A 26,002-nucleotide genomic window follows, 5' to 3' on the forward strand; every position below is an offset into this window, starting at 1 on the left:
GGCACTACTTTAGACCAGAGCCCTACGGGAATAGGGTGCCATCTGGCACTCAGCCGTTGTCCTCAACCTCATGAATATACACCACTTACATCATTGCATGTCATAAATGCCTTTTTTTATTTTATTTTTATTTTTTACATATTTGGAAAGCAATAGTAAGCATTGTCATTAACATTTCATTAATCACAGTATAGTCTTAGCTTCTCACAATACAGCAACTAAACAAGTTAATACATTGTCATTATACCTGCTCTGCATTCCAAAATGTCCCCCCCCCATATCCTTTACAGTGCACTCGTTTTTTTTTAAATACATTTTTAAATTTTTTATTTATTTCACCTTTATTTAACCAGGTAGGCAAGTTGAGAACAAGTTCTCATTTACAAGAATGCATGTCGCAGTATTATCTTTGGCCTTCAGCATTGCCATAATGTTATATTGAAACCTTTGTTACATCCAAGGCAGTATAGAGAGAAAAGGACAGCTTCCAGACACTGGTTTGTATTCCAAAGGGCACCCTATTCTCTACATAGTGCACTACTTTTGATTAGAGCCCTATGGGCCTTGCATGGTCAAAACTAGTGCACTATCTAGGGGAATACCCACTGGACAAAAAAAAAAACGTGTTGAATCGATGTTTCCACGCCACTTCAACCCCACCCCGCAAAAACTTGTAACATAAATCCAATGACATGGTGAAATGTTTTGTGGTTGTTGTTGTTCATTTCACGTTGAATTCACATTAGTTGACAAACTCAAAACTAGACATTGAAACTGATATCTGTTCCCAGTGAGTAGGGTGTGATTTGGGACACAGTACCCTACATTACATTGTTTTCTGTTGCTCAATACCCCACCCCCTAGCCTGGTCACCAGATCGGTCTGTGTTGTTGTCTCACCAACTCCTAAGGTAGTAGTTATGCATTGGCATGGCAGGCTCCAATGACAGACAAGGCTACAATGGCCCTGCTATTGAAGAATAGCCTTGTCCTATGCTGTTTAGGTATACACGGGACGTTGCTTAAATATCCCTGCTATTAAAGAATAGCCTTGTCCTATGCTGTTTAGGTATACACGGGACGTTGCTTAAATATCCCTGCTATTAAAGAATAGCCTTGTCCTATGCTGTTTAGGTATACACGGGACGTAGCTTAAATACCCCTGCTATTGAAGAATAGCCTTGTCCTATGCTGTTTAGGTGTTCACGGGACATAGCTTAAATACCCCTGCTATTGAAGAATAGCCTTGTCCTGTGCTGTATAGGTATACACGGGACGTAACTTAAATATCCCTGCTATTAAAGAATAGCCTTGTCCTGTGCTGTATAGGTATACACGGGACGTAGCTTAAATACCCCTGCTATTGAAGAATAGCCTTGTTCTATGTTGTATAGGTATACAAGGGACGTAGCTTAAATACCCCTGCTATTGAAGAATAGCCTTGTCCTATGCTGTTTAGGTATACACGGCACGTAGCTTAAATACCCCTGCTTTGCCACTTGAACTCCTATTGAAGAATAACGACAGGCCAACCCCTTCCCTACAATAAGTTCAGTTACCGTATCAACACGTTTATGTCACTACATTGTTTAATCTGGCATGTTATCAAATTGGAAATAAAATGTGGCGTGTTTGTAATCTAGTCATAAGAACATAATCATTACCTTGCATTTACAGTTTTTTTAACATTATACATTCGTATTCACACACATGCGCACACACACACACACACACACACACACACACACACACACACACACACACACACACACACACAGACTGTACACATCAAACCATTATGACCGTGTAGCTTTTCAATTATAGCCTGGTACCAGTCTGTTTAGCTTACATTCCACTCCTTGTACTACGTGTCATCGCCAAACAATGTGTTATCCAGGCTACTCCAACTAAGCCTGAAGTTGAATTTTTTTGTTGTTGTTGACATTTTCATCAGAGTAACATATTATTACCCCCAAAATAAAATGATATATCAAAAATAAATGTTGCTAATGTACCACCTTGTCACCAGTGGAGGCTGGTGTCACTATAAATCGGAGGACAGGCTCATTGGAATGGCTGGAATACCAGCCTCCTCTGCCTGTCACCCACCCGGTCTGTCCACCATCTTCTCCTAGACATGCAGAAGCAGTGAGAGAGTACGCAGAAAAATATGCATACCAAATGCCACCCTATTCCTTACATAGTGAACCTACAGCCATATGGGCCATGGTTAGAAGTAGTGCACTACACAGGGAAAAGGGTGCCATTGAGGGTGCAGTCATGGAGGGACTAGATGTAGACATGGAGGGACTAGATGTAGACAGGAGTCTCCTGTCCTGTTAACAGTCTGAACATCACTGCAGGCATGGTCTTCATGTTGATCTGACAGAGAGGAGGAGGAGGTGGAGGAGGAGGAGGAGGAGGAAGAGGAGAAAGAGGTGAGTGAGGAGGAGGATGAGAGTGAGGAGGAGAGTGAGGAAGAGGAGGAGAAGGAGGAAGAGGAGGAGGAGGTGAGTGAGGAGGAGGAGGAAGAGGAGGAGGAGGAGAATGAGGAAGAGGAGGAGGAGAAGGAGGATGAGGAGTAAGAGGAAGAGGAGGAGGAGAAGGAGGTAAGTGAGGAGGAGGAGGAGGAGGAAGAGAAGAAGGAGGAGGAGCATGAGGAGAGTGAGGAGGAGGAGAGTGAGGAGGAGAGTGATGAGGAGGAGAAGGAAGAGGAGAAGGAAGAGGAAGAACAGAAGGAGAGTGATGAGGAGGAGGAGGAAGAGGAGAAGGAAGAGGAAGAACAGAAGGAGAGTGATGAGGAGGAGGAGGAGAGTGAGGAGGAGGAGGAGGAGAGTGAGGAGGAGGAGAGTGAGGAGGAGGAGAGTGAGGAGGAGGAGGAGAGTGAGGAGGAGGAGAGTGAGGAGGAGAGTGAAGAGGAGGAAAGTGAGGAGGAGGAGGAGGAGAGTGAGGAAGAGGAGGAGAGTGAGGAGTAGGAGGAGGAGAGTGAGGAGGAGGAGGAGAGTGAGGAAGAGGAGGAGGAGGAGGAAGAAGAGGAGGATGAGGAGAAGGAGGAGGAGGAGAGTGAGGAAGAGGAGGAGGAGAGTGAGGAAGATGAGGAAGCGGGGGAGGAGAAGGAGGAGAGTGAGAAGGATGAGGAAACAGAGAAGGAGGAGGAGGAAGAAGAGAAGGAAGAACAGAAGGAGAGTGAGGAGGAGGAAGAGGAGAAGAGTGAGGAGGAGGAGGAGAGTGAGGAGGAGGAGGAGAGCGAGGAGGAGGAGGAGAGTGAGGAAGAGGAGGAGAGTGAGGAGGAGGAGGAGAGTGAGGAGGAGGAGGAGGAGGAGGAGAGTGAGGAGGAGGAGGAGAGTGAGGAGGAGAGTGAGGAGGAGGAGGAGGTGGAGCAGGAGGAGAGTGAGGAGGAGGAGGAGAGTGAGGAGGAGGAGGAGAGTGAGGAGGAGGAGGAGAGTGAGGAGGAGGAGGTGGAGCAGGAGGAGAGTGAGGAGGAGGAGGAGAGTGAGGAGGAGGAGGAGAGTGAGGAGGAGAGTGAGGAGGAGGAGGAGGAGGAGAGTGAGGAGGAGGAGGAGGAGGTGGAGGAGAAGTGAGGAAGAACAGAAGGAGAGTGAGGAGGAGGAAGAGGAGAAAGATGAGGAGGAGAGTGAGGAGGAGGAGGAGAGTGATGAGGAAGAGGAGGAGAGTGATGAGGAGGAGGAGGAGAGTGATGAGGAGGAGGAGGAGAGTGAGGAGGAGGAGGAGAGTGAGGAGGAGGAGGAGAGTGAAGAAGAGGAGGAGAGTGAGGAGGAGGAGGAGAGTGAAGAAGAGGAGGAGAGTGAGGAGGAGGTGGAGAGTGTGGTGGAGGTGGAGAAGAGTGAGGAGGAGGAGGAGGAGAGTGAGGAGGAGGAGGAGGAGGAGAGTGAGGAGGAGGAGGAGGTGGAGCAGGGGGGAGAGTGAGGAGGAGGAGGAGAGTGAGGAGGAGGAGGAGAGTGAGGAGGAGAGTGAGGAGGAGGAGAGTGAGGAGGAGGAGGAGGTGGAGCAGGAGGAGAGTGAGGAGGAGGAGGAGAGTGAGGAGGAGGAGGAGAGTGAGGAGGAGGAGGAGAGTGAGGAGGAGGAGAGTGAGGGAGGAGGAGGAGAGTGAGGAGGAGAGGAGGAGGAGGAGGAGGAGAGTGAGGAGGAGGAGGAGGAGGAGGGTGAGGAGGAGAGGAGGAGGAGGAGGAGAGTGAGGAGGAGAGTGAGGAGGAGGAGGAGGAGAGTGAGGAGGAGAGTGAGGAGGAGGAGGAGGAGAGTGAGGAGGAGAGTGAGGAGGAGGAGGAGGAGAGTGAGGAGAGAATCGGACAGATCAGTGCTCATCATGAAGACACTCTCTTGTATTTTTATAAATACTTCTGATTCGTCTGTTTCGTCCAGAGGGTTCTGATTGACTATTCATTGAACGTGTATAACGTTGGCAATTAGCTAACAGTCATAGGATCCTGATGCTCACCTCTCCCACTGATACAGACAGGGTCTGTACTATCTTCTCATGCGGCATGGCAACCACACTCTGCCCATTGATCTCAATGATCCTGTGGCCGACTCGCACCCCTCCTCGCTCTGCGATACCGCCACGCATCAGACTGCAGATCTGAGGAGAGAGAAAGAAAAGCTCAACTCTCTGAATCCAAATGGCTGTTATCAGGATCATTATAAGAGAGATGATAATTAGAGTACAAAGAGGTCATACATGCTTATGACAAGTCTTATAATGCATTATAATGGTATCATAATCCTACTCACGATGCCGTTCTGAACACTGAAGCCCAGCTGGAACTTGAGGTCAGGTCTCTTGATGAGGACAGTGGTGACAGGAGGACAACTCACGATGCTCAGCTTCACCTGCACCTGGCTCTTCAGACCCTGGCAGGACAACCGGAACACGATAAATAGCAATGGCCATTCTAGAGTGTCTCAATACTCTAGAATGGCTTCCTAGAATGGCCATGTCTCAATCGAATTACTCTAGAATGGCTTCCTAGAATGCCCGTATATCAATCTCAATACTCTAGAATGGCCGTGTCTCAATCTCAATACTGTAGAATGGCTGTCTCAATCTCAATACTATAGAATGGCTGTGTTGATCTCAATACTCTAAAATGTCTTCCTAGAATGGCTGTGTGGATGGATCTCAATACTCTAGAACAGTGGTTCCCAAACTTGTTATAGTCCCAAACCTCTTCAAATATTCAACCTCCAGCTGTACCCCCTCTAGCACCAGGGTCAGTTGTTTTTTGCCATCATCGTAAGCCTGCCACACACACACACAATACGATACATTTATTAAACATAAGAATGAGTTTTTGTCACAACCCGGCTCGTGGGAAGTGACAAAGAGCTCTTATAGGACCAGGGCACAAATAATAATATAATAATAATCAATTATTTTGCTCATTATTTAGCCATCTTACAATATAAAACCTTATTTTATATGTAAGATTGTGAATAACTCACCACAGGTTAATGAGAAGGCTGTGCTTGAAAGGATGCACATAACTCTGCAATGTTGGGTTGTATTGGAGAGAGTCTCAGTCTTAAATCATTTTCCACACACAGTCTGTGCCTGTATTTAGTTTTCATGCTAGTGACGGCTGAGAATCCACTCTCACATAGGTACGTGGTTGCAAAGTGCATCCGTGTCTTAACAGCACGATTTGCCAAGGCAAGACACTCTGAGAGCAGCCCAATCCAGAAATCTGGCAGTGGCTTCTGATTCAATTCCATTTTCACAGAACCGCTTGTTGCAATTTCGATGAGGCTCTCTTGTTCAGATATCGGTAAGTGGACTGGAGGCAAGGGATAACGAATCCAGTTGTTTGTGTCTTCCGTTTCGGGAAAGTACCTGCGGAATTGCGCACCGAACTCCTTCAGGTGCTTCACTATATCACATTTGACATTGTCCGTAAGCTTGAGTTCATTTGCACACAAAAAATCATACAATGATGGAAAGACCTGTGTGTTGTCTTTGTTAATGCAGACAGAGAAGAGCTCCAACTTCTTAATCATAGCCTCAATTTTGTCCCCATGAAATATATTTGCAGTCCCTGTAATCCTAGATTCAGATCGTTCAGGCGAGAAAAAAACAGATCCCAGACAGGCCAGTTGTGTGAGGAACTCATCATGCAAGCGGTCAGACAAGTGAAAATTATGGTCAGTAAAGAAAACTTTAAGCTCGTCTCTCAATTTAAAAAAACGTGTCAATACTTTGCCCCTTGATAACCAGCGCACTTCTGTATGTTGTAAAAGCGTTACATGGTCGCTGCCCATATCATTGCATAGTGCAGAAAATATATCAGAGTTCAGGGGCCTTGCTTTAACAAAGTTAACCATTTTCACTGTAGTGTCCAAAACATCTTTCAAGCTGTCAGGCATTCCCTTGGCAGCAGAGCCTCTCGGTGGATGCTGCAGTGAACCCAAGTGGCGTCGGGAGCAACTGCTTGCACATGCGTTACCACTCCACTATGTCTCCCTGTCATGGCTTTTGCACCATCAGTACAGATACCAACACATCTTGACAACCAAAGTCCATTTGATGTCACAAAGCTGTCCAGTACTTTAAAAATATCCTCTCCTGTTGTCCTGGTTTCCAGTGGTTTGCAGAAGAGGATGTCTTCCTTAATTGACCCCCATAAACGTAACGTACATATACCAGGAGCTGTGCCAAGCCCGCCACGTCTGTTAACTCATCCAGCTGTAACGCATAGAATTCCCTGGCTTGTATGTGAAACAGTAATTGTTTCAAAACATCTCCTGCCATGTCACTGATGCATCATGAAACAGTGTTGTTTGATGAAGACATTGTCTGTATAGTTTTTTTGGGCCTTTTCCCCCAGCATTGTCCCAGCCATATCCACGACAGCAGGAAGAATTAAGTCCTCCACAATAGTATGGGGCTTGCCTGTCCTAGCCACTCAGTAGCTCACCATATAAGATGCTTCTTGCCCCTTCTTACTAATAGTATCTGTTGCTTTTATACATGTCTTACTACTCGTCGTCTTAATTCTCGCTCAAAAAACTCCTGTGGCTTATTTTTCAAATTGTAATGTTTTGTTTCTGAATGTCTGCGCAAGAGTGAAGGTTTCATCGAGTTGTGAGATAGTACTTTTGCACATATAACACACTGTGGCTGATGAAAGGCACTACTCCCAATATAAGCGAACCCCAAATAAATGTAGTTCTCATCATATTTGCGCCTCTTCGATGGTCCAACGTCCCCGTCTGTTGTTCGGTACTTTCCCTGGTAAGGGGGCAGTAGCTCTTCAGCTACATCAGATTCAAAACTGTCAGTGTCCATGCTAGCTGGGCTAACAACACATGTAGAATTACTGATGCTAGCATTGGATGTGCTCGTGGAATCAGGACAACTTGTGTCGTCGACAGGTGCAGGTGTGGTACTGCTGGTAGTAGCAGTACTACCAGTAGAGCTGGTATGTGTCTTTTTTAACCATTTATCAATTTTGGAGGAAACGGAATGAGCAGCAGCTATGTTTGGCTACATACGGACCGTTAGTGGAATTCCCGCTAGAGAGTGACGGTTAATGTGATTGGATGTTAATTATTTGACTAGGCTACCTGTATTTGACATTGTGTTGTTATTTCGCTGAACACTAGATGGTTTAATTGTATTTTTGGCAGTGAAAAGAGGCTACTCAGGCGAGAAAGAAACCTCACCCAAATGTATAGCCCCGTTGGAAAATGGACTGTTTGGAAAAGTGAAGAATTATTATTATTATTTTTTTTAAAATGTCAATCACATTTTTTTGGCGTACCGACGGCATTGCAGTTTGGGAATACCTGCTCTAGAATGCCGATGTCGATCTCAATACTCTAGAATGGCTTCCTAGAATGGCTGTGTCGATCTCAATCTCAATACTCTCGAATGGCTGTGTCTCAAACTCAATATTCTAGAATGGCCGTGTCTCAACCTCAATATTCTAGAATGGCTTCCTAGAATGGCCATGTCTCAATCTCAATACTCTAGAATGTCTTCCTAGAATGGCTGTGTCGAGCTCAATCTCAATACTAATGGCTTCCTCATCTCCTTTTCTTTAATGACTGATAAGAGACAAAGAAAGGAAGTGGTTTGAACTTTTGAGTTAAAAACAGTAAAACAGGCTCGATGAGCAGTAACATAACATAGATGCTGCCTGAGTTGACTGTATGCTCCAAAACTTGGCTGCGGTCCAAACACTTAAGACACACCCTATCCCCCTCAGCCCTCAAATTTAGTGGACACTTCTGATGACGTATCATGACGTCTGACGAGTATACACTTGCAGGGCAACGGGCGAGGGAGGAAGGAATGATTTTTAAATGGACCACCCTTGGCCGGAAACGTCACTCGTTCAACCTGCGATGATTGTGTTTTCAGCCCCCGGGAAGCTTGTGGGTGGCTTTATATGCACTACAGTCAATTATGAGCGCATGTCTACTTATATTAAATATATACTTATTAATATATGCCTACTGTATGATAGCTAGCAAATTATTTAGCTAACTAACGTTAGCCTGCCTAGCTGGATCTTCTGAAGAAGGAAAATGTTTTATTGCTACAATTTCCAAAAGGTAACCAAAACATGCATTCGTTTTTACTTGCACTTGTATGTTGACTTCTCCATTGATGTTGTTTATAAGTTTTCGCTGAATTTTCTTAGCGGATGTACAATTGTCGTGAATTGAATTATGGGGAGTTTCAGGCCCCGGAGTGAACATAATTGTACACTCGCAATGGCGACTAAAAACGAGAGCTTACGTTGCAAACTTCCCTTGCTTGGCTAATAATTTTGGACCGTCCACCCAAGATGGCGACGGGGATTTCCTCCAAGGGCATAAGGCGAGGGTAAGTGGACGAGGATGTGTCTTTTAAGTCTTTGGACCGTAACCCTTGACGATGGCCTGGCAGGTGGCTAGTGGTAAGTCCCACCAGGCTGGTGTTATTGATGGACTTGATCTGGTCTGCAACACTAAGCTAGTATTACCACACACAATGCTAACTAGCATTGTCATGCCTGACTGCCTGACAGACTGTCCGCCCTGAGATTGGACGGTAGGGAGTTGTCCAGTCGAGTCATACAAAAGGCTGGAACCAGATGTGTTATGGGCCGTTCTGGCTCGGACAAGGCTTACCTATTTTGTGTTGTTGATGGACATGTCTGACTAGTGACTAGTGTACGGTACCTTGATTATAGCCTGGCAGGTAGCTAGTGGTAGCCCTACCAGGCTAGTGTTGTTGATGGACATGTCTGACTAGTGACAGGTGTACGGTACCTTGATTATACCCTGGCAGGTAGCTAGTGGTAGCCCTACCAGGCTAGTGTTGTTGATGGACATGATCTGGTCTCCCACGTTAAGCTTCCCAGAGCGGGCAGCCGGGCCGCTGTTCAACATGTTAGCTAGGATCACCGTAGGCAGGATGGAGCCCCAGCCAGACTCCACTATCACCACACCTAGGCTCTCTCCCTTCTGCTTCTCCAACTCCAGCTATGGAGGAGGGGGGAGGGAGAGAGAGAGAGGGGGGAGAGGGAAAGAGAGTAAGAGAGGGGGGAGAGAGAGAGAGAGAGAGAGAGAGAGAGAGAGAGACTGAGAGCGAGAGAGAGAGAGAGAGAGAGGGGGAGAGCGAGAGAGGGGGAGGGGGAGAGAGAGAGAGCGAGAGAGAGAGAGTTCAGACTCAACTATCACCAGCCCCAGGCTCTCACCCTGCTGCTTTTAAGTTATTAGTGTATAGTGCCTTCAGAAAGTATTCAGACACCTTGACATTTTCCACATTTTGTTACATTACAGCCTTATTCTAAAATGTATTAAATAAAAATAAATACTCAGCAATCTACACACTATACCGGATAATGATAAAGCGAAAACAGACCTTCGCCTCTCCCGAGTTGCAGCGATGAGACAAGACTGTAACTACCAATTGGATACCACGAAATTGGAGAGAAAACAGGGTAAAAAAAAGGTCCCACAGTTGTCAGAGCAAAAACCAAGCCATGAGGTCGAAGGAATTGTCCGTTGAGCTCCGAGACAGGATTGTGTCGAGGCACAGATCTGAAAGGTCCCCAAGAACACAGTGGCCTCCATCATTCTTAAATGGAAGAGGTTTGGAACCACCAAGACTTTTCCTAGAGCTGCCAGTCCGGCCAAACTGAGCAATTGGGGGAGAAGGGCCTTGGTCAGGGAGGAGACCAAGAACCCGATGGTAACTCTGACAGAGCTCCAGAGTTCCTCTGTGGAGATCGGAGAACCTTCCAGAAGGACAACCATCTATGCAGTACTCCCCAAATCAGGCCTTTCTGGTAGAGTGGCCAGACGGAAGCCACTCAGTAAAAGGCACATGACAGCCTGCTTTGAGTTTGCCATAAAGCACCTAAACACTCTCAGACCAAGATACTCTGGTCTGATGAGTCAAGATTGAACTCTTTGGAGTGAATGCTAAGCATCATGTCTGGAGCAAACCTGGCACCATCATTACGGTGAAGCATGGTGGTGGCAGCATCATGCTGTCGGGATGTTTTTCAGCAGCAGGGACTGGGAGACTAGTCAGGAACGAGCAAAGATGAACAGAGAAAAGTACAGAGAGATCCTTGGTGAAAACCTGCTCCAGAGCGATCAGGACCTCAGACTGGGGTGAAGGTTCACCTTCCAACAGGACAACGATGCTAAGCAGCCAAGACAACGCAGGAGTGGCTTTGGGGACAAGTCTCTGAATGTCCTTGAGTGGCCCAGCCAGAGCCCGGACTTGAACCTGATCGAGCATCTCTGTGAGAGACCTGAAAATAGCTATGCACCAACGCTCCCAATCCAACCTGACAGAGCTTGAGAGGATCTGCAGAGAAAAATGGGAGAAACTCCCCAAATACTGGTGTGCCAAGCTTGTAGCATCATATCCAAGAAGACTCGATGCTGTAATCGCTTCCAAAGGTGCTCGAACAAAGTACTGAGTAAAGGGTCTGAATATTTATGTAAATGTGATATCAGTTTTTTATATTGAATAAATTAGCAAACATTTATAAAAAACTGTTTTTGCTTTGTCATAATGGGGTATTGTGTGTAGATTGATGACGAAAAAACAAACAATTGAATACATTTTAGAATAAGATTGAACCCAACCCCTCTGAATTAGAGAGGTGGGGGGGCTGCCTTAATCGCCATCCACGTCTTCGGCGCCCAGGGAACAGTGGATTAACTGTCTTGCTCATGGACAGAACGACAGATTTTTACCTTGTCAGCTCATGCATTCGAACCAGCAACCTTCCGGTTACTGGCTGATAAGAGAATTATCTAATAAAGGTAAATGAATCAATAAACCATGATGAATTATTAGTCATACAGCATGGTTAATGAATAATCAATGTAATGATCAATGTAGGGATCGATTGGTCTGATTAGTTCCGGAAAGTCCAGGAACCACTGGAGAGGGAAAGAAATGTGTGTATGCAATTAGTATAGAGAGCTACAGAAGCAAATGGTCAAGGGCGTAAAACTTCAGAGAGTTCCTATCCTTGATGGAAAGGAACAGGCTGAGCCAGAAGGTGATAAACAGCGTGAGAAGTTTATGGGGGTTGCAGGTCACCAACAGATTGTGTGTAAATGCATGTGCGTAAGTAAGCAAGAACTATATAATGACTGTTTTGTTATCCTGACGGCAGAACATTCTCATGAATAAAGCTACAGATGCCTTCTGTAGAAAGCTGAGTCCTTGCCTAATTATTTTAACCCATTGTCTTACAAACCTTGGGCATTAGTCAAGGCGAATTGATTATTGATTATTATCATCAAGATATAAAATTCCTTTAACAATTGGTCCTTCGAGCCGGAATTCAAACTGCCGCTGTCGTTCCAAGGAGACACGGAAACCGTGCACGGGCGGATGAAATATCCGTAAATCACCTGGCCCTTTACTGTGGGTTCTTTACAGGCCGGTGGCAAACTGGTACGCGACAGAGGTGGTGACGAGATTCAACGAACATTGAAAAACTCAGCTGCAAATTATAAGGTTAGTAGACTTTATTCATACTTTTGGGGAATAGCACCTGTATGATTACATTAAATAAGGGGTGAGTGATATACCTATAGGTCTGCATTGCATGGTGAAATGAGTGAAGTACCTATAGGTCTGCATTGCATGATGAAATGAGAAATACACCTGTATGTCTGCATTACATGATGGAATAAGGGACACAATTGGGTGTTGGCATTTGATGAGTTGTGAGTGAAAGGCAAAAGCGATTGTTGTGAGTGAAAGGCAAAAGCGATTGTTGTGAATGACAAAAGCGATTGTTGAGAGTGAAAGGCAAAAGCGATTGATGTGAGAGTGAAAGGCGGGAGCAAGTAGAGGATTTTAATGTACTCTGGGTGTTAGACGCTGAAATTCGTGAATGTTATAGCTGGTGACCTGGCTTCAGAAGTTCGCGTGGAGAAAAATCGGTTTTAAAGGGAATCAAGTATTCTGCGCGAATGGAAGGCAGGAATTAGTTGTAAATTCAAAACGACGAATTCGAAAACGAAGTAGGGTCCGAAATCGACCCTGGGCAACTGTGGCCACTGCATAAAACTAAACTAGGGCTTGTGGTGAGACCTGATAATGTAGCACAAGGGTCAAAAAACCATAAGGGGATAGTTGGTACCTAAATAAAGGCTTTAGGTCTGATATCTATGGTGTCAACAGTTACATGAAGCAACAGATAAATAGGCTGTTAACTAGGGCTTTACGACCCCTGGAAAGTAGTTTATAGTTGCATACGTATGCGACCTAATGTCTGATCGACAGTCCCATCTATAGATAAAGTTTCAAGAGAGATAGAGTAACTATGCTGGGATGAGTGATGCGTGTGAGGAGGATTCAGTCAACAATCGCGAAAAAGACAGGCAGTAAAACCTAATAATAAAACGGGTTGCAGTGTTTGTCTATGAGTGATGAGGACAGGGTGTGAGGATAGATACGTATAATCATTCTAGCAGAACAACTCAATATTGCGAATAGAAGGATAACAAAAACATATTTCTAGAATCAACAGTCGCGGGATATAAGCCGTTTGTTCTTTTGAGCGAGAGATAGAAGCAATGTGTAATATAGCATGCGAATAATTATTCCCCAAATTCTAGGTTAATAACGAAAACATATTGTTAAAATCAACAATCGCGGGATAAAAGCCGTTTGTTCTTTTGAGCGTGAGATAGAAGCAATGTGTCTTATAGTGTCACAAGTATCTTCGTCTTCTGACGATAATGCGAAATCGTCATCAGAAAAGGTAGACCAATACGCAGCAGGTGTGCAGTTGTTCATTTTGAACATTTAATTAAATCAACACGAATACAAAAACAACAAACAACAAAACGACCGATAAACTGACAGTCTGCAAAGCATAAAGCTCAACACAGAACAATCACCCACAAATCACACACACAAACACACCCTAATATATGGGACTCTCAATCAAAGGCAGATAGACAACACCTGCCTTCAACTGAGAGTCCCAACCCCAATTAACCAAACATAGAAACACACACACCAGACTAATCATAGAATACAAACACATAGACCATCAACCAAAAACCCGGAAATACTAAATCAAACACCCTTTACACAAACACACCACCCCGAACCACATAAAACAAATACCCTCTGCCACGTCCTGACCAAACTACAAAACAATTAACCTTATACTGGCCAGGACGTGACATATAGCATGCGAATAATTATTCTCCAAATTCTAGGTTAATAACGGTAAATAGTATACACATAAAGATTAACAGCGAGTAGACACTGATTGTATTTGGTTCGGAGTTGTATAAATTAAAGCACATAGTTTAAGGTTCTTACGAATAATATTTCAAAAATTCTAGATTGGGAGAAGAAACAGAATAAATACGAGTGTACTTTAACAACATGGGTAGTAAATACTCTAAGGAGATCCCGGTATTGACGGGAGATGAACGGTTTATGCTGGGAAAAGATAAAGAGGAACATTTATTTTGGCCCGAAATGGAGGAAGAAATACGATTTTGATGGATGTTTAAATGTTAAAAGATTGGAATTAATGGTAAAACAAATACATTGGGTCTGTGGGGGTAAGATAGAGAAGCAGCGCACAGAGGGCCTTGACACTGCTCGGGTATGGCTGGCAAAAGCTAGGAAGAGAGCGGAGGGTGCCAAGAGTAAGGGAGTTACTAAGAATGAATGTTTGGGTAGCCAGGAGCAGACAGAGAGGACTCCCACGGCTCCCACAGAGACAACATCTAAACCCGAATTCAGATTAGTCATTTTGATCTGATTATGTTATTTGAAAATATTATCATCAAGATATAAAATTGCTTTAACACTGGCCCAATGCTCTAACCACTAGGTTACCTGCCGTCACAAGAGTTCTGTTGGTAATGAAATCATAGAAGATGAATAATAATGTCAGAAGTGTATGCTGAATAACAGTTTAGCTGAAGCAAGAACACTAATTACTTGTACTCTTCAAAGTTATCTCTTTTAATTTACTGGAAGGAAGGAAGGAACAAAGTAAGGAACGAAGTAAGGAAGTAAGGAAGGAAGTAAGGAAGGAAGTAAGGAAGGAAGGGAGGGAGGAAGGAAGGAAGCGGGCAATACGTCCTGAAGAGTCATGCATCACGGTCAACAATCAAAGCTCTGCTCACTACAGTAGGCCGTCACACCTCTTTACACTTCAGTACACACACACACACACACACACACACACACACACACACACACACACACACACACACACACACACACACACTTCACCTCTTTACAGTTGTCAGAGTTTGAGAAATGGACCAGGTCGTCATTGTACATCTCCTGGGAATTGATGATGTCACTGTATTGCTTCTGACTCAGGTCCTTAGGATTGATCCCATTGGCTCGGAGGAACTCCCTGTAGGCAACGCTGAACGCCTGTCCGATGGACTGGGCAATGAGCTGGGCCTGCGGAGGGTGAAAGGGGGCATAGGGAGGGGGCAAAGGAAGGGGGCATAGGGAGGTAGGCCGGAGGGGGAAGGGGATATAGGGAGGGGGCAAAGGGAGGGAGGCTGGTTGGTAGGGGATAACTACTCAATGGAAACTACAAGCTATTCAAGTTGACAACAATACAGGGGTGGGAAAGAGCACACAGTTAGGGACCAACTGAAATGATGAATGAAGATACAACACATGTTATAGGAAGGTATAGCACATGTTATAGGAAGATATAACACGTGTTATAGGACGATATAACACGTATTATAGGAAGATATAACATGTGTTATAGGTAGACAACACGTATTATAGGAAGATATAACACGTGTTATAGGAAGATATAACACATGTTATAGAAAGGTATAGCACATGTTATAGAAAGGTATAGCACATGTTATAGGAAGATATAGCACGTGTTATAGGAAGATATAGCACATGTTATAGAAAGGTATAGCACATGTTATAGAAAGGTATAACACGTGTCATAGGAAGATATAACACGTGTTATAGGAAGATATAACATGTGTTATAGGAAGATATAACACATGTTATAGGAAGATATAACACATGTTATAGAAAGGTATAGCACATGTTATAGGAAGATATAGCACGTGTTATAGGAAGATATAACACGTGTTATAGGAAGATATAACACGTGTCATAGGAAGATATAACATGTGTTATAGGAAGATATAACACGTGTTATAGGAAGATATAGCACATGTTATAGAAAGGTATAGCACATGTTATAGGAAGATATAACACATGTTATAGGAAGATATAACACGTGTTATAGGAAGATATAACATGTGTTATAGGAAGATATAACACATGTTATAGGAAGATATAACACGTGTTATAGGAAGATATAACATGTGTTATAGAAAGATATAACACATGTTATAGGAAGATATAACATGTGTTATAGGAAGATATAACATGTGTTATAGGAAGATATAACACATGTTATAGGAAGATATAACATGTGTTATATAACATGTGTTATAGGAAGATATAACATGTGTTATAGGAAGATATAACACATGTTATAGGAAAGCCTACATTAGAGTTAAATAAGGTATGGCCTCTGTACAAGTCATACATTTTCAAAGCTTTAAAATTATGTTCAGTAAGATTGTACTGTAATAGTGTATAGGCCATTCTATCTCAAGGCCATCAGACTGTTAAACAGCCATCACTAACATAGAGAGGCTGCTGTCAACATACAGACTCAAATCTCTGGCCATTTAAATAAACTGACTTAATAAAGGTATCACTAGTCACTTTAAATAACGACACTTTAATAATGTTTACATATCCTACATTACTCATCTCATATGTATTTACTGCTCTATACCATCTACTGTATCTTGCCTATGCCCTTCGGCCATCACTCATCCATATATTTATATGTACATATTCTTATTCATCCCTTTACATTTGTGTGTATAAGGTAGTTGTTGTGAATTTGTTAGATTACTTGTTAGATTTTAACTGCATAGTCGGAACTAGAAGCACAAGCATTTTTCTACACTCGCATTAACATCTGCTTACCATGTGTATGTGACCATTAACATCTGCTAACCATGTGTATGTGATCAATAACATCCGCTAACCAAGTGTATGTGACCCATAACTTTTGATTTGATTTGACCTTTGCAAACACTGTGCCAGACAATCTCAAAGAACAAAATCATTGCCCCAATAGATCAATAACATTCAACAGTATTCAAAGTTCAAGAGTGGGAGAATAGAACAGAATAAAACAGAACAGAATAGAACAGAATAAAATGGAACAGAACAGAATAGAACAGAATAGAACAGAACAGAATAGAACAGAATAGAACAGAACAGAATAAAATAGAACAGAATAGAACAGAACAGAATAGAACAGAATAGAACAGAATAAAATAGAACAGAATAGAACAGAACAGAATAAAATAGAACAGAATAGAACAGAACAGAATAGAACAGAATAAAACAATAGAACAGAATAGAACAGAATAGAACAGAATAGAACAGAATAAATCAGAACAGAATAGAACAGAATAAAACAATAGAACAGAATAGAACAGAATAAATCAGAATAGAACAGAATAGAACAGAATAGAACAGAATAAAACAGAATAGAACAGAATAGAACAGAATAGAACAGAATAAAACAGAACAGAATAAAACAGAATAAAACAGAACAGAATAGAACAGAATAAAACAGAACAGAACAGAACAGAACAGAACAGAATAGAACAGAATAGAACAGAATAGAACAGAACAGAACATAATAGAACAGAATAGAACAGAACAGAATAGAACAGAATAAAACAGAATAGAACAGAATAGAACAGAATAGAACAGAATAAAATAGAACAGAATAGAACAGAACAGAATAAAATAGAACAGAATAGAACAGAATAGAACAGAATAGAACAGAACAGAATAGAACAGAATAAAACAGAATAGAACAGAATAGAACAGAATAGAACAGAATAGAACAGAATAGAACAGAATAAAACAATAGAACAGAATAGAACAGAATAAATCAGAATAGAACAGAATAGAACAGAATAAAACAGAATAGAACAGAACAGAATAGAACAGAATAAAACAGAATAGAACAGAATAGAACAGAATACAACAGAACAGAATAGAACAGAATAAAACAAAATAAAACAGAACAGAACAGAATAGAACAGAATAAAACAGAATAGAACAGAATAGAACAGAATAGAACAGAATAGAACAGAATAGAATAGAACAGAATAAAACAGAATAAAACAGAACAGAATAGAACAGAATAGAACAGAATAGAACAGAATAAAATAGAACAGAATAGAACAGAATAAAACAAAATAAAACAGAACAGAACAGAATAGAACAGAATAAAACAAAATAAAACAGAATAGAATAGAACAGAATAAAACAAAATAAAACAGAATAGAACAGAATAGAACAGAATAGAACAGAATAGAACAGAACAGAACAGAATAGAACAGAATAAAATGGAACAGAACAGAATAGAACAGAATAGAACAGAATAAAATAGAACAGAATAGAACAGAACAGAATAAAATAGAACAGAATAGAACAGAACAGAATAGAACAGAATAGAACAGAATAAAACAATAGAACAGAATAGAACAGAATAGAACAGAATAAAATAGAACAGAATAGAACAGAACAGAATAAAATAGAACAGAATAGAACAGAACAGAATAAAACAATAGAACAGAATAGACCAGAATAGAACAGAATAGAACAGAATAAATCAGAACAGAATAGAACAGAATAAAACAATAGAACAGAATAGAACAGAATAAATCAGAATAGAACAGAATAGAACAGAATAGAACAGAATAAAACAGAATAGAACAGAATAGAACAGAATAGAACAGAATAAAACAGAACAGAATAAAACAGAATAAAACAGAACAGAATAGAACAGAATAAAACAGAACAGAACAGAACAGAACAGAATAGAACAGAATAGAACAGAATAGAACAGAACAGAACATAATAGAACAGAATAGAACAGAACAGAATAGAACAGAATAAAACAGAATAGAACAGAATAGAACAGAATAGAGAAATAGAACAGAATAGAACAGAAATAGAACAAAGAACAGAATAGAACAGAATAGAACAGAATAGAACAGAATAGAACAGAACAGAATAGAACAGAATAGAACAGAATAGAACAGAATAAAACAATAGAACAGAATAGAACAGAATAAAACAGAATAGAACAGAATAGAACAGAATAAAACAGAATAGAACAGAACAGAATAGAACAGAATAAAACAGAATAGAACAGAATAGAACAGAATAAAACAGAACAGAATAGAACAGAATAAAACAGAATAGAACAGAACAGAACAGAATAGAACAGAATAAAACAGAATAGAACAGAATAGAACAGAATAGAACAGAATAGAACAGAATAGAACAGAATAAAACAGAATAAAACAGAACAGAATAGAACAGAATAGAACAGAATAGAACAGAATAGAACAGAATAGAACAGAATAAAACAGAATAAAACAGAACAGAACAGAATAGAACAGAATAAAACAGAATAAAACAGAATAGAATAGAACAGAATAAAACAGAATAAAACAGAATAGAACAGAATAGAACAGAATAGAACAGAATAGAACAGAATAGAACAGAATAGAACAGAATAGAACAGAACAGAATAGAACAGAATAGAACAGAATAAAACAGAATAGAACAGAATAGAACAGAATAAAACAAAATAGAACAGAATAGAACAGAATAGAACAGAATAGAACAGAACAGAACAGAATAGAACAGAATAAAACAGAATAGAACAGAATAGAACAGAATAGAACAGAATAGAACAGAATAGAACAGAACAGAATAGAACAGAATAAAACAGAATAGAACAGAATAGAACAGAATAGAACAGAATAAAACAGAATAAAACAGAATAAAACAGAATAAAACAGAATAAAACAGAACAGAATAGAACAGAATAGAACAGAACAGAATAGAACAGAATAGAACAGAATAAAACAGAATAGAACAGAATAAAACAGAATAGAACAGAACAGAACAGAATAGAACAGAATAGAACAGAACAGAACAGAACAGAATAGAACAGAATAGAACAGAATAGAATAAAACAGAATAAAACAGAATAAAACAGAATAGAACAGAATAGAACAGAATAGAACAGAATAGAATAGAACAGAACAGAATAGAACAGAATAGAACAGAATAGAACAGAACAGATTAGAACAGATTAGAACAGAATCTTATTTTAAGGCTGCCAGCTCAGTACTCACGTCTTCTGACTCAAAGACATAGCAGATCATTCTGTAGTGCCTCTGTCCCTCTGAGGAGGAGAGATCAGCTTCAGTACAGTCCTGTGAGGATGTTCCTGCCATACGGGTACGAGCCATCAGAACCACGATGCTCCCGATGTCTGCGATGTAGGATATGGAACGCAGCGCACTGTCCATCAGCGTCTCCTGGGGGGGATAAATAATATATATGGCTGCTGTGGTAATAACTGTCCATCAGCGTCTCCTGGGGGGATAAATAATATATATGGCTGCTGTGGTAATAACTGTCCATCAGCGTCTCCTGGGGGGATAAATAATATATATGGCTGCTGTGGTAATAACTGTCCATCAGGTGTCTCCTGGGGGGATAAATAATATATATGGCTGCTGTGGTAATAACTGTCCATCAGCGTCTCCTGGGGGGATAAATAATATATATGGCTGCTGTGGTAATAACTGTCCATCAGCGTCTCCTGGGGGGGATAAATAATATATATGGCTGCTGTGGTAATAACTGTCCATCAGCGTCTCCTGGGGGGATAAATAATATATATGGCTGCTGTGGTAATAACTGTCCATCAGCGTCTCCTGGGGGGATAAATAATATATATGGCTGCTGTGGTAATAACTGTCCATCAGCGTCTCCTGGGGGGATAAATAATATATATGGCTGCTGTGGTAATAACTGTCCATCAGCGTCTCCTGGGGGGATAAATAATATATATGGCTGCTGTGGTAATAACTGTCCATCAGCGTCTCCTGGGGGGATAAATAATATATATGGCTGCTGTGGTAATAACTGTCCATCAGCGTCTCCTGGGGGGATAAATAATATATATGGCTGCTGTGGTAATAACTGTCCATCAGGTGTCTCCTGGGGGGATAAATAATATATATGGCTGCTGTGGTAATAACTGTCCATCAGCGTCTCCTGGGGGGATAAATAATATATATGGCTGCTGTGGTAATAACTGTCCATCAGCGTCTCCTGGGGGGATAAATAATATATATGGCTGCTGTGGTAATAACTGTCCATCAGGCGTCTCCTGGGGGGATAAATAATATATATGGCTGCTGTGGTAATAACTGTCCATCAGCGTCTCCTGGGGGATAAATAATATATATGGCTGCTGTGGTAATAACTGTCCATCAGCGTCTCCTGGGGGGATAAATAATATATATGGCTGCTGTGGTAATAACTGTCCATCAGCGTCTCCTGGGGGGATAAATAATATATATGGCTGCTGTGGTAATAACTGTCCATCAGCGTCTCCTGGGGGGATAAATAACATATATATGGCTGATGTGGTAATAACTTAGTACAATAAGGCCCGAGGTACCTTATTGCTATTATAAACTGGTTACCAATGTAGTTAGAGCAGTAAAAATACATGTTTTGTCAAACCCTTGGTATACGGTCTAATATACCACGGCTGTCAGCCAATCAGCATTCAGGGCTCGAACCACCCAGTTGATAAATATATATATATATATAGCTGCTGTGGTAATAACTTAGTACTGTGTGGAGTAAACGGTCCTCAACAACATGTCCACAGGATGCCCCTAAAGCTAGAAGAGCTAGAGATAGGACTCATATGACAGTAGATCAGATTTTTTTCAATTAGGAGAATAGGAATTGGAACTGGAATTTCAGTCAACTTCCTGAATTGAAACCACAATCCGAGAGCAGACACTAAGCTAACACAGAGGTGAGTGTTTTCCCTAGACACATAGCTCAACACTGTAGTTACACACCTGTGTGTCAGCATTCAGCACTTTGACTGCTTTGGTGGAGATAAAGAGGTCAACTTCTGTCACCATCTGAGAGTCTTCATCTTGGCTCTGTGGGCAGCAGACATCATAGATAAGGGATCATCAACTAGATTCAGCAGTGGGATGATTTTTCTCTTGAGCGGATATTCGGGGTGCCGGAAGATAAATCCAAATCATTTGTAGACTGCAAATCAACCGCAAGAATCTCAAACAGATATCATATTTGACTAAAACATAATAATTTCAAACCTTGCTTATTATTGTATACATTATACGTGGGAATACTTGGGAACAGATGTCCAAAATAAAAATCACTTGGAGCTAATTTCCTGGCTTTTATTTATTTTTTACAGTCTTTTATGTCCAACAATGAATATCTATATTTTTAATATAATAATAATTTAAGAGAAGGGGGGGGGGGGGGCAAATATAATCACCACCAGTTTGGAAATCCTGTCATAAATGTAAGACACACAAAACATGGTGAAAAGGAATGAGAGAGCGCCATCATGTGGCTGAAAAAGTGTACTCCAACTGTGAGTTTTTTCAAAGGCAAAAATCCTTATTGTGGTTAGAGAGAACGCATATTCAGTTCAGCTGACATTCATTGATTGATCAGAATATTAGGTAGGCAAAAAAATAGAATAGAATACCTTGACCTGGCTGACAGCTTCCTGGGCCTGGGCCATGCGTGTTCCTTTGGATGGGTTCTTGTCAGACAGCAGCTGTGTGGAACCCAGGTAGTTAGCAGCAAAGATGATCCCATCAATCAGATCCTCCGGCTCACACGGACCTGGGACTGGGCATGAGATTTAAAGTCAGAGTCAGGTTCAGAGTCAGATTCACATTCAGAGTCAGATTCAGAGTCATATTCACATTCAGAGTCAGATTCACATTCAGATTCACATTCAGAGTCAGATTCAGGGTCAGACTAACATTCACAATCAGAGTCAGATTCAGATTAACATTCAGATTCAGATTCCCATTCAGATTCACATTCAGAGTCAGATTCACATTCAGAGTCAGAGTCACATTCAGAGTCAGACTCACATTCACATTCAGAGTCAGATTCAGATTAACATTTAGATTCAGATTCCCATTCAGATTCCCATTCAGAGTCAGATTCACATTCAGAGTCAGACTCACATTCACATTCAGAGTCAGAGTCAGATTTACATTCAGAGACACATTCAGAGTCAGACTAACATTCACATGCAGAGTCAGATTCAGATTAACATTCAGATTCAGATTAACATTCAGAGTCAGATTCACATTCAGAGTCAGACTCACATTCAGAGTCAGATTTACATTCACATGCAGAGTCAGATTCAGATTAACATTCAGATTCAGGTTAACATTCAGAGTCAAATTCACATTTAGAGTCAGACTCACAATCAGTCAGACTCACATACAGAGTCAAACTCACATTCAGATTCACATTCACATTCAGAATCCGATTCAGATTAACATTCAGAGTCAGAGTCAGATTCATATTCACATTCAGAGTCAGATTCACATTCATTGTCAGATTCAGAGCCAGATTCACATTCAGAGTTAGATTCAGAGTCAGATTCAGAGTCAGATTCACATTCAGAGGCAGATTCAGAGTCACATTCAGAGGCAGATTCAGATTAACAGTCTGAGTCAGATTCACATTCAGATTCAGACTCACATTCACATTCAGAGTCAGATTCAGATTAACATTCAATGTCAGATTCACATTCATATTCACATTCAGAGTCAGATTCACATTCAGAGTCAGATTCACATTCACATTCAGAGTCAGATTCAGATTCACATTCAGAGTCAGATTCACATTCAGACTCAGTTTCAGATTCAGATACAGATTCACATTCACATTCAGAAGGTCGTTATTGTCCCATTGCTGGGCAATATGGTTGCAGCAGTACAGCTACGTCAAGGTGTGTACACACCAGAAACCAATCACATGTCCGTTACTCAGGTATGGAATCAATGAGCTACACAGAGAAATTACATTTACCATCCACGAAGCTGGGGAACGAGGCGTTGTTCTGTGTTGGTTCAGGCTGAGGTGTGTTGTTGCTGTCCTTCTGTAGGGCCTGGGGCTCTGGGCAGTGGGGCCTGCCAGGCTGCTGCTCTGAGACATTGTGAGGCATCTGGAACAGACAGAGGGGAGATCTTACTAACAACTGGAACAGAAAGAGGGGAGATCTTACTAACAACTGGAATAGGCAGAGGGGAGATCTTACTAACAACTGGAATAGACAGAGGGGAGATCTTACTAACAACTGGAATAGACAGAGGGGAGATCTTACTAACAACTGGAATAGACAGAGGGGAGATCTTACTAACAACTGGAATAGACAGAGGGGAGATCTTACTAACAACTAAACAGACGGAAAAATGACCGGACTGCAGATGAGACTTAGCCATGTAGGTCAAATCTGGTGCAATGTTTGTTGTACATGGTCCCTGTCAAGTAAACTAATAACATAAAACAAACCCTGTTGAGTTGGCAGCATCAGGCGGTTGATTACCTGTGTCTGTGTCTGTGTCTGTCTCTCCTCTGGGGACTCCCTCTGTGGCTCTGTGTTCTGATGTGGAGCTGCTGATACATTGACAGCCCTTGGATGGCTCTCCAGGCTGGGAGTGGAGTTAGAAGTAGGCCTTGGGCTGGGGCTGGTGGTGCTCTCTCTGCAATGCTGCTGGGTCTGTCTGCCCTGGCTCTCGGTCTGATAAGAGTGGGCCTGGATGTGGACCGGGTGGCTTTCCTGGAGGGGAGGGGAGTCAGAGGGGGGCCTGGGACTGGTGGTGCTCTCTCTGCGATGCTGCGATGTCTGTCGGGTGTGGGGAGTGTGGTCCTGTATTTGGGTCTTGTGGCTGGGAGGGGAGGCAGAAGTGGGCCGGGACCTGGGGAGACTCTCTCTGTAGTGCTGCTGGGCCTGAGACTGGTCATTTTGGGCCTTACTGGGTGGGGAGTCGGAGTCGGGCCTGGGGCTGGTAAGGCTCTCTCTACGGTGTTGCATGGTCTGCCAGGCCTCTTGTTGCCGAGGATGGTTCTGGGCCTGGGTCTGGTGGTTCTGGGCCTGGGTCTGGTGGGTGGGAGGGGGGTCAGAAGTGATGGGACTCCCTCTCCGATCCTGGATTTGCCAGGCTTGGGTCTGGGCCTCTGACTGCTGGGTCTGGGCCTCTGACTGCTGGGTCTGGGCCTCTGACTGCTGGGTCTGGGCCTCTGACTGCTGGGTCTGGGCCTCTGACTGCTGGGCCTCTGACTGCTGGGTCTGGGCCTGGCGCTCCTGGCTGTGTGTAGGCTCAGTGGTGAGACTCTCTCTGCGATGCTGAGTCTGCTGGGTGGGAGGGCAGTCAGAGGTGGGCCTAGGCCTAGGGCTGGGCCTGATGGAACCTTCTCTGTGGTGCTGCAGTGTCTGGGCCTGTGTCGGATGGGTGGGTGCTTGTCTCTTGTGGTTTTGGGCCTGTGTCGGTAGCACCTGTCGGGCCTGGGTCTGAGCCTGTGTCAGGTGGGTGTGGGTCTTTGTCGGATGGGCCTGTTTTGGGCAGATCTGGTGAGGCTGGGTGTGTGTCTGCTGGGCCTGGCTGTGCTGTGTTTGGGCCGGGGTTTGAGGAGGGTGAGGGTGTGGTGTGATGAAGTCAGATCTAGGTCTAGAACTGATGGCACCGTCGCTGCAGTCCTGTGTCTTAGTCTGCTGGCTCTGTCGGGCGTCGCTCTGAGCCTCTAGGTGGTGGTTCTGTGTTGGGTGGGCTTTTGTCGGTCCAGCATGGCCCTCTGTCAGGTAGGTGTGGGTCTGGTAGGCCTGTTTTGGGCGGGTCTGGGTGTGGGATTGTGTCTGGTGAGGTTGTGGGGTGCTGGAGCTGGGCCCGGATCTAGGCCTGGGCCTAGGCCTTGGTGGTCTGGGCCTGATGGCAGCCTCTCTGCAGTCCTGTGTCTCTGAGCTGCTGCTACTGCTCATACATACCTTCATCTCAGATACTATCTGGCCAGTGTTTTCCTCCCTGTCAGTCTCCCTCACGACCCTTCCTCCTTCCCTCCCACTCCTTCCTCCTCCCCTCTCACTCCTCCCACCTCGTCCTCCTCCCCTCCCCTGCCTCTTCACCTCCTTATGGGCCCTTTGAGGGGCATCAAAAGTCCAATCCCTTCCCCCCACACTTCCCCTATAGGGGGCCCTTTGTGGAGACTCTGAGACACACACTGAGATCGTACTGTCCTCAGGAGTGTCACCGTTTCTCAAAGAGTAGACCTTACCATCTTCCCTGTCCCTGTCACCCCTCTCTCCCTTTCTCATTCTCTCTCCCTCTCTCACCCCCTCCCTCTCTCCCTCTCTCACCCTCTCCCTCTCTCTTACCCTCTCCCCCTCCCTTTCTCCTGCTCTCATCAGCCTCCCCCCCTCCCTCTCTCCTGCTCTCATCCTCTCCTCCTCCCTCTCTCCCACTCTCACCCCATCCATCTCTCCCTCTCTCACCCT

The 26,002-nt window shown here is 42.9% G+C and overlaps 1 protein-coding gene across 1 annotated transcript; it reads right to left on the reverse strand.

The window, feature by feature from the left end:
• Positions 1-93: 93 nt before the first annotated feature.
• Positions 94-25,872, reverse strand: LOC106584731 (amyloid-beta A4 precursor protein-binding family A member 1). Its single transcript, XM_045706232.1, has 10 exons — positions 24,059-25,872; positions 23,542-23,677; positions 22,193-22,338; positions 21,522-21,608; positions 19,767-19,952; positions 14,752-14,931; positions 9,273-9,485; positions 4,749-4,868; positions 4,456-4,596; positions 94-2,381 (listed from the first exon to the last, which is right to left on the reverse strand). The coding sequence occupies exons 1-10, from the start codon at positions 25,820-25,822 to the stop codon at positions 2,310-2,312; spliced, it is 3,045 nt and encodes a 1,014-aa protein (XP_045562188.1). The 5' UTR covers positions 25,823-25,872; the 3' UTR covers positions 94-2,309.
• Positions 25,873-26,002: the final 130 nt, after the last annotated feature.

The sequence above is a fragment of the Salmo salar genome, chromosome ssa23 (assembly GCF_905237065.1).
Source record: "Salmo salar chromosome ssa23, Ssal_v3.1, whole genome shotgun sequence".
NCBI lineage: Eukaryota > Metazoa > Chordata > Actinopteri > Salmoniformes > Salmonidae > Salmo > Salmo salar.

Coding starts and splice junctions, on each gene's coding strand:
- LOC106584731 (XM_045706232.1), bottom strand. CDS start 25,822: ATGAGAAAGGGAGAGAGGGGTGACAGGGACAGGGAAGATGGTAAGGTC. Junction 14,932..19,766: donor ATGTCTTTGAGTCAGAAGAC/GTGAGTACTGAG, acceptor CACCCTCCGCAG/GCCCAGCTCATTGCCCAGTC. Junction 4,869..9,272: donor CCTGCCAGGGTATAATCAAG/GTACCGTACACC, acceptor TTGTCCTGCCAG/GGTCTGAAGAGCCAGGTGCA.